Source organism: Protomyctophum parallelum (assembly GCF_964188405.1).
Source record: "Protomyctophum parallelum genome assembly, chromosome: 16".
Taxonomy (NCBI): Eukaryota; Metazoa; Chordata; class Actinopteri; order Myctophiformes; family Myctophidae; genus Protomyctophum; species Protomyctophum parallelum.
In genome coordinates this window covers 6,372,097-6,382,109 of record NC_139711.1, presented here as the reverse complement: position 1 = coordinate 6,382,109, position 10,013 = coordinate 6,372,097, and the positions used below count along the sequence as shown (strand labels likewise).

The 10,013-nt window shown below is 44.7% G+C and overlaps 1 protein-coding gene across 1 annotated transcript in view; it reads right to left on the bottom strand.

The window, feature by feature from the left end:
• The window catches only part of LOC310873555 (teneurin-3), a 244,046-nt gene that overhangs the window by 109,179 nt on the left and 124,854 nt on the right, over positions 1-10,013 (bottom strand). The window contains exon 5 of the mRNA XM_083786011.1: positions 1,381-1,509. Within this exon, the coding sequence (XP_083642137.1) occupies positions 1,381-1,509 (129 nt within the window). The remainder of the gene's footprint in view (positions 1-1,380; positions 1,510-10,013) is intronic.

Sequence of the window (10,013 nt, the reverse complement as noted above, 5' to 3'; positions counted from 1 at the left end):
CGTTGTTCATAGTGCATATAGTCCAAGGGTGGTTTAAAAGAAGAGCTAAACTCCAAGTCAAACGAGACCCCAGGATAATCCACAGTAGATTCAGGAAGAGCAAAAAGAAGGTGTAAGGCCAGCCTGTCGGCATCGCATGTCATCAGGCCGCCGAGCAAGGCATCGCCCGTCATCAGGCCGCAAAGCAAGACTCACGCCTTGCTCAGCGACCTGATGGCAGACTCATGCCATGCTTCAGCAATCTGACGACTGTCGTGTGGAAACTGTTCATTAGCCTGGTGGTGCTGCCCTTGATACTGCTGTAGGCCCCTTTGACCATACCGCGGGCATTGTGAAGGGGTGAACAGGCTACGCTACCGCTTGTTGAACGCACCATTCGCTGTAGGCTGGTCTTTTCTGATTATCTAGTTCATAAATGAGTGAGTGAGGAACATCATGTGTTATTGGTCATTTACTGTGTAGATCTATCTTCGATGAGACTTTTGCCATTTTGTGAAGTGATTACTTCTAAATGATGTGGCTGATAAACAAAGACGTCCTGCCACCAACTTACATCATTAACGCCAATCAAGCGTGCGTGCGTGCGTGCGTGCGAGAGAGAGAGAGAGAGATGTGAGAGAGAGTGAGTGTGTGTAATGAGGCCAAAGCCTGTCACTTAGTTTCAGTCAAAGTGAAGCCAGGCAGCCAAGTTAACCTCTGGGGAGAATATTAGCAGGATATCGATTGCCTTTAAGCAGTCCAAAATCTGCCACATGCTATCTTAATTAGCACTACTAATGAGGACTTAAGTTGAATATAGTTCAACTGTTTAAAACAATGAAGCCTTAGTTGGCCACTCTCAACTCAATTAATGTTTTCATGGCCATGTATTTTAAAATGTGTTGTCTACTCTACTCAGAGATTGATTTGATGGCTTTTTTTTTTGTTTGTAAAGGTGAGATGAGGTAGTCTGTCTCGAGTGTACTGAATACCGACGGGTCCAGTTATCATTAATCTGTACAAGGGTGTCTGGAATCAAACATTCGTGAATCACAGACGTCCCAAAAAACTTGAGTAGAGCTTAGCCGAGCCATCTCACCCTGGTAGAAGGCTATGTCAGGCCCAATGTGGTCCAAAAGTCAAACAACATAATACTGTTTGACCACAAGACTAATATTTTGTGTATTTGAGTAGGTATGAATGTTTCCAAAATAATATTTTCCCAGCCATTTTCACAACACAAACAAATCATTGGAATATTCATACTGAGACAATAATATAAGTGTCAATATTATTAACACTTCAAATTATGAATGTGAAGGCTTATTTAAGTAAACATGAACTAAACTATGAAGCTTGATTTGAACATTCCTCCATTGTTGCGGTGTTGCTCCTCCTTACCATTGTCGGCTGACAGGGCTGTCACTATGCTGGGCTGAGTGGGACCAGGCTTCACCCCGGCTCCATTTTCAAATGCCGGCTGGTGTTCTAGATCCTGGAGCTGCCAGTTTAGGCCAAAAAGGTGCATCGCTGTGGAGAACAAAAACAAACAACAACAAGAATCAGCAACAAGTGTGCTATGGAACAAATGCTTGTAATCTGTAACTGATGGCTGATCAATAAATGGAAACAAGGATATGTGCCTGCTTGGATCTCCTATTCATTTCAACGGCAACTTCAACAAAGGAATTAGGTGAATTAATCCACGGAACCCTGTAAGAAAAGATACATCATAATTGGCGCCCGACGTTGGAGGAGTGTTGGTGAAGATTTTTTTTTTTTTTTAGCCACGCTAAACGGACCTGCGGATCTGTGGATTTTTGTTTTTGTTGTTGCTTTTGACGTGAGTTTGGGAGGGACCCGAGGACTGACCTGAAGTTGGGATGATGGAATAGGCTTATCATTCTTGTGTTGAGCGTACGTGTTAGGACCATAGTGTACATCTGGACGCTGTGTTAGGCAGGTTAGTGATTAGGTTATTGGGGTCTGCTTCTGTTAGGGAGTTGACAGAGTTGAGAGTTAAATGGTAGTGTAGCCTATGCATGGTATGGTTGTGCATGTATGTGCTTCATTCATTTGTTTGTTTTATTGTAGGTCTCTCTATGAGTCTGTGCTGGTATAGAGCATCTTTGTGAGTTATGGTTGAATGCCAAATAATTCTCCAGTGACTTACACGTTTTTGGTTGTGATTTGGCATTTAATTCATGTATTCGCTCTTGCTATATGGTATAGGGGGACAGGGTGCGTCTGTGTGTTTCTCTTCTGGGAGACTCACACATACACACGCAGGGGAGACCTTTCTTTTCTCTGCGACATGGTGTGCTAGAGCGGGGGAGGATTTTGTGCTTTAGGCTTCATGGGTATTATTATTTGGGCTGGGCCATTCTTTTTTCCTTTTAGGTATTTCTGTAACATGTGGAACATGTTTCAGAGGGGGGAGTAATATTGATATTAAATTGGGGGTTTAATTCAGGTTTAAAATTAAATTGTCATTAATTTGGGGTCCAAGATAAAATTAGAAGGTCCAAGCTAAATTTAGGAGGTAAATGAGAATATATTTCTCATTGTAAATGATCACATTTAGGATATTTCATATCCTTTGTAAAATTAGGTATAGGTTAATTTGGATAGTTAAGCCTACAGGTTTTTATCTTAGTCAAAAACAACATAGCCTGCATGGGTAATTTGATTCTGTGACAAAACAGTTGCTTAGATGTAAATTAGGGAGTGATTGAGTGCATTTGACACCTGTGGAGTGCATTTAGGAGGGGGGTCAATCTCTTCCCTCAGTCAGTGACTTGACTTGCTAGTCTAAAAATAAAATAGAGGCATTTCTATGTTTGTTTGTTTTTTGAGTTACAGATTGATACTGTCAATAGTTTTCTAATTTCTTTATTTTACACTTTCCTGTGTGGATGGTGTGAGAGAGACAGTATTGAATGTTTTCCTTGAAGTGAGTTTCTACTCATTCTGTGGGGACAGTATGCAAATGAGTATGCATGTCTGTGACTGAGTGAGAGGGGACACAGCATGAGTGTGTCACAGTGTGACTGTGTGAAAGTTTAGTGTCTAGTGTCTAGATTATTTACTATTTAGTAGATATGATGGACACAGGGATAAGCCCAGTGGACATTGTCCGAGAGAAATATTCAGATTCATGCAAGGATATTTTGAAGATTTCAAAGAAATTTAACAAGCGTTGGCCGGACATTGACAGACCATGGCCTCTGGAGGGTACTTCTGATGCAGAAGTCATTAATGCCATAAGGGTTCTTGTGCATGGATACAGAGCAGATCAGAAGACGAATGAGCGGAAACTCAAACGCAAGACTGAATTATCAGTATTAGATATGTTCTGTAAGGAAGGCCCCAATGTCAGTGAGTCAGTGCCGGACAAGAAGCAACAGTGCATTGACATTGTGGACCACAGCAATGATGTGCTCTCAGCAAAGGCTGAGGTGAAAGTTCATGACAGCGGAGACGTGAGGACATCAAAGCAACAGCCAGAGGACAGCGACGCTCAACGCTCTGTTAAGAAAGAGCTGGAACGGGTACGTTCCCTGAAAGAGGACGTGACCAGTGAATTAAGGACACAGAGACAGTATATGCGTTCTATAGAAACACGTTTGAGTGTAGTTCTGATGAAAGAGGCACATCTGCTCCTTGACTTGGGTGACGTGGAGGATGAGGCTGCGCACAGCCACAGAGACAGTTCACATGGAGGTGACATCTACAGAAGCTACTTTCCGGTGGCCGCGCCGAGGGGCAAAAATACTTTGACTTTTGGGGGATATGACCCGCACATTCGGGATATTATAGCTCAAGTGGAGGGACGTACAGCACATGCAGGGGATGAGGGAAACCGTACCTCCGCCCGTGACGGACGGACAGCAAGCTCCGATCGGGCAGTGACTGTGGGCACCCTTTCTGTTTGTGGCAGTGACAGAGCTGCTGGACGCACGGAGAGACGTGTGGGATCAACTCAACAGGAGGAAGAGGAGGAGGACAGTGCAGCCCGTACACAGCAGGGCTACCATTCCGACGCCTACAGGGGCCCTGCAGATTGGCAGGCGAGCTCTCCACGACACTCCAGGGGGGAGATCGAACGACAGGAGGACAACATGATGCTCCCGGTGATGATGAAGGGCAGAAATATGGAGTACAAGCCGTGGGCATCTGCCGACATGACAGATTTTGTGAATCAATTGCCCCATTTGCGTGATGGGGCGTACCCCTGGATAACAACGTTTGAGGGTCTTGTGATAAAAACTCAACTGGCTATGGGGGACTTGGCCATCGGGGACCTTAAACAACTATGGACATCGTTGAAGGACGTGGGCATACACGGCATGGAGGAGATTCTGGACCGTGCCGGACTCCGACAGTACTCAGCCGTGACGGGTGGAGATGCAGACCTCTTTCTGGGTCACAGAGGAGCGTTGTGGCGCGCACTAAAGGAATTGTATCCAACTAAGGTGCATCCAGACGCTATCTCAATTGCTGCAATGGGAGACTACGAACATGCACGTGAATATATTGCCCGGGTCAATCAAAAGTGGATGGATATTACCGGGAAGGACCCAGATGTCAATGACTTAGAACGGGATCTTGTCCGCTCGAAGATTGAACAGGGACTTCCTGAAGAAGTCAGAGACGATTTGGCGACAGTTGTTGGCTTGGCGGAAATGCCTCTCAAAATGTACATCGGACAAGTTGTGCATGGGGTTGGATTATTTCGCAAGAAATTAGAGCAGCAGAAACAGAGCGACGAAGAGGTGATTCGACTGTTGGCCGAGACCCAGTTGAAAGTTGCGCAACAAGCTGTACAGGCAACGGTCGTGGTACCTATGCTGGAAACTCAGCAGAACCAACAGGGGGTCCCTCAACAACAGCAGAACCAGCAGGGGGCCCCTTCACAGCAACAGAACCAGCCGTGGCCACCTCAGAACCAGCAGCAGCCGATGCCACAGACTCAACAGGGGATGGGTCAGCAACAATCTACAGCACCACAGCAACCACTTCTGCCATGGAGAGTACGAGCAAAACCTGGTTTCTTGGGGCCACCACAGAGGCCGCAGTGGGAAAACCCACCGTCACAGCAGGTATGGCAACAGGGGGGATGGCAGCCACATGTGCCACCCTATCAGTGGGCTGCACCTCAGCAAGGATATATTCCACTGACACGTCACAGCCCAGAAAGCTGGAGAATGAGAGGTGTTTGTCATAAATGTGGTCAGTATGGTCATTTTTCTGAACAGTGTGACCAGAAACGGGAAACTTTGAGGGAAGTCAAGTTGACCGGGTCTCATGTACAATGAGTTGAACAGCTAAAGGAGAAGTGTCATGGCTCCTCCGTGTTCTTCTTTTGACAGTTGACTTGACACGCCCCCCTCTGTGCTATTGACAGCATGGCTTTTGATCTGTCACCTAGCTGCCATCTGACAACCAACCCCGTTTTGTTTTTTTGATACTTGAGGTTGAGGTTTAGTTTAGGGAAAGAAAGACTTTCTAATGGTAAGGGGTGGTTCAGTTCAGGGATGATGTCCTAAACGGTTTGATTTGCGTTATAAGTTCTATTCATTGTCGTACGAAAGAAGATAGGTTGATAGTGATCAGATGAATATTTTAGATGACTCCCTTAAATATCACAGTGAAATCCAATCCAACAAATAAGAGTTATATTCTAATTAGTAGTACAAATATTGTTTTAGCTCTTTGTTTGTGTGTGCCTTTCCACACCATGGATAGATGATGGTTTCTGCAGGATCATTCATCTGTCCATTATTCTGTGAAAGTTACCCACAAACTAAGGGGGGGGAGAAGGGGATATTTATAAGGGAATATTATTCTTATTAAGTTGATATTGGAATCCACTTCCACACACATATGACTGTCCATACAGATACACCTAGGGATCAGCCTCTCTTCCCCCTCCCTTGCTCGGCTGGCAAGGGGGGAGGGGGGTCAGAGGTGCGAGGTATTTACAGCAGGATTTGTGTGTCTGTGAAGTGTACTGAAGTCCTGAGTGAGTGAGTTAAGGGGAGTAGTTTAAGAAACAATACTTCTACCTTGTCCTATTGTGTGATATGAATGTGTTATGTTTGAAGGGTTGGAAAATAATGTTACTAAATAGTAGTAATTTAAGCAACTCTGTATGAGAATGTCTGCGGCATGGGATTCTCTCATTTAAAAAGGCATAGCGAGAGTAGACTTGTCTACTGTTAACATTTTTTATTTTGGGTGGTGGATAATAATCTGGTACACCGTGAGGTGTCAGAAGAAACAGCAATGTTTGCCAGGTTATATGAAGCTTGAATTGGGCAGGCGAGCCAGGGGCGTAAATGAGAGGATCACAAGCCTGACAGTGTGTGTGGTGTGAGTGAAACCACGATGTTTGATTGAGAATAATGTGTGAGTAAGCAAATGAAATCAATGAATGTATGAATGTACGTCATACAAAGACTTACTTGGGGACAGACCAAGCTATGTCCAGTAAAGTATTACTAAGAGGGGGAGAGATAAGAGCTATTTCCTTTTCACCCTGACTGGATGCGGGCGTGGACCTCCTGTCCTGTCATGTCTTATCTTCTCTACCACTGTCTGTTTTAGACGACCTACTGTGAACTGTGAGCAGTTATTTATTGGGGGGTACTCATTTAGATAAACAGATGGGAGTTGGACAGTGTTTGAAGATCTTTGCTCTGAAAAAGTGAGGAGAGACTAGAGTCTGATGTCAAAAGTAGATTGCAAGGACTCCGTTTATGGGGGAGAGTATTTTGGTGTGAATCTGAACAAGTATTGGCCTTAGTCAAGGTGCCCTGTGTGTGTGTGTGGGGTGGTAAAGGCGGCGGCTGACACGACCTTACATTCTACATATAGTGTTCATGGGGATTCGCAAACCCTATGAATCAAAGCAGCTGGCTATAGCTGATGACTGAGGGGGTTTTAACCCATATCTCCAGGAGTGGCATATCTCCGGGAGTGGAGCTTTCAGCCGAGGGATGTACAACCATGGTTGAACGTTTTCAGGGTTAAAACAATATGCCCCTCAGCTTAACCACCAGTCCTTCCCTATCAGTAAATGAGCTTGTTGACTTGACATCGGTGAGTTGTTAATTCTTCTGCCATGCCAGAACTAGGAAAACTTCCGTAGATAGGCCTGCATATTTTCCTTTTAATAGGTGTGGAAGAGGGGAGTCCATCTATGGATTGGATTCCATCTACACCAGTGGTCTACAGGTTCCAGAAGTGCCGATGGTGACATCCGACAGTGCCAAATCGGAAGATGGGGTCATCCCGAGAGATCCGAGAGTCCAGGGGGGTGTCTCCACAGGCAGCTGTCTATGCAACATGATAGAGGGGCTTCTAAAAATCAGCTTCTACCGAGAGGAGAGCCAAACAGCAGGTGACCTTCACAGCTGCTGCGGCGTTCACTGCAGGAAGGTGTCGGAGATCGAACACTATTCTGTGGCCGGGGCCCACGGGCTCATGCTAAAATGGAGGAGAAGATTGTGTTTCCACTTCTGCTCTGAAGAGAGTAGGGCGGAGCGTTCCAACGTTCATGTTACAATGAGGAGGAGAGAGTTTCATTGCTATTGCTTTCATGATTGACATGACTACAATAAGCTGTCCACTAGTAGAGCCTTGTGATTGCTCGAAGATACACTTGTGCTGAGAGCCTGAGACATAATGGTGACGGTCTGTTCTGTACCTACAGATCTGAGAGCTATGCCAGTGCTGACAATCAAGAAGGATTTTTCCAAGCGTTGTTATTCTGTAGGCGAAAAAAGAAATGTGGGAACCGTTTCCTACCGCGTGTCTGGACGTCTGAACAATTTGCGTCATGAAAAGAGGAAAGAAAAAAAATCGTTGTTCATCTGGATTGTGAATGATGTCTGAAAATGTTGTTTTAATGTTTGAGTTTGTTGTATTCTGTGCTGACATGAGTCAAGTAGATATAGCAAGGTACTGGAAATGGTACTATTTTTGAGGGATGTTTGTTTAACCATTTTGTTATGAGTTAACTTTTCATTTACAGGTATTTGAATTTAATCAGTATAGGAATTTGATTTGGTCTAAATAGGATTTTACATATGGTTCAAACCTGTCTACAAGAGGGGGTTTGTTCTGATACAATTTAGGTGGTTAACGAGATGCTCCTGTGTCGAGGGGGGTCTTTCACATCAGAATTTTGGATTTTGGGAAAAAAGAAAAAAAAATGTATTTTTTGGAAATATTACTTTTGGACATTTATGAAATATGAATTATGTCTGGGGAATATGTAATTCCCCAAGGGGGGCTGTGATGTATATTTCAAAAGCATATTCCTTGATACATGTCATACTTGTACACATCATAATACTTCAGCCTATAGCCCACCCAGGGAAGCCTGATGTCACTAAGATAGCCTACAGTTTAAGATAGTCAGTTTGCGACAGCTGTGAGATCCTGCTGCACACTGAAGAATGCTTTGGAAATAAGACCACCTGTGGTGACTTGTTTACGGAGGCCACCGAGCCTTAAGGTCAACACACACACACACACACACACACACACACACACACACACACACACAGATTGGGGATATATAAATGGTACAGAAATCAGTTAGAACAGTGAGAGTGAGCAGTCAGGGACAGCAGAGAGGCGCTCTGCCTGGGACGAAGGCCTCAGTATGCTGTAACTATGGAACAAATGCTTGTAATCTGTAACTGATGGCTGATCAATAAATGGAAACAAGGATATGTGCCTGCTTGGATCTCCTATTCATTTCAACGGCAACTTCAACAAAGGAATTAGGTGAATTAATCCACGGAACCCTGTAAGAAAAGATACATCAACTCAACATGTCCGGGTTCACATTTTGGCTACTAGGCTAATTGCACTAGAGTGTAAAGTGATGCACAACCCGAGAGACGTCCTGTGGATAACGTTCACCAGGAACCCTGTTGGTCCCTGTGAGTATTCTTAGGCAGATGGAGGCTTTGCATTAAAGTCTTAGTGTCGGCACACAAAAACAGCATCTGTATCAAAGACGGGCAGCAGCAGGTGCCATTTCTATTTTGACACAAATCTTTCCTCTACAGAGAAAGAAAAAAAAGCGGGGAAAAAAGTAATTCTCAAAGCTCCACGGGTCTGACAGAAGAACACACGGTGCATGTCTTTTCACGACATGTGTACGCCGAAATGAAAAAGGACTGTTACAAAAAGAGCAAGACAAACTCTCTCATGGGAGTGGGACGGGCGAGGGTGACGAACCTGCAGGGCGTCTCAGTGCTTCTGGTTCGTCTTCTTACATAACCCATTCTGACCGGGCACCCATTTTGGTGTCGGCATCATGTTATGCTTTAGCTATTTAAAAATAGCAGATCTACAAGCTCATATCGCGCCACCGAGTGGCGCGATACGAGCTTGTAGGTCTGCTATTTTTTTAAGAATCGAAGAACTACAATCTGATCTCAGGTCAGGAAAGGTTAATCAGACCCAGTGTGTGTCCAGTGGAAACCTCGTATAAATCTGATCTCAGGTCAGAATGGGATAATTGCACGTCGCTGCATGGCTGGCTGACATCTCACAGTGGATGTCTTACCACCACCACCACCACCACCACCACCTCAAGCCATAGACTGTAAAAAATATGGACAAAGCGTTCCCCGGGTCTAACATGGACGTAAAATGAAGCCTGTTATTCCTGCGCTGTAAGTCGCCATCTTTCTAGATGCGTTTTGGCCCAGCTGGCCATTGGCTGGCTCCGTTTTGGCCCAGCTGGCCATTGGCTGGCCCAGACAACGAGGCGGGACTTCCCCCCTTCTTCTCCGTTGGTTTTTATTTTGACTCGAGTGGGAGGGGAATCCCGATCATAGACTGTAACGGTAGCCACACCCCTCAGAACATACGCAACTTTATGGTCATTTTTTTAATTAATGGGACCATCATTTTCCAAAAAGAATATTATGACATTAGAAATGAGACTTTAAACTAGTGACTGGAAGCAGAAAGTATTCATGACCATGTTTATTAAGGTAATACAGTCT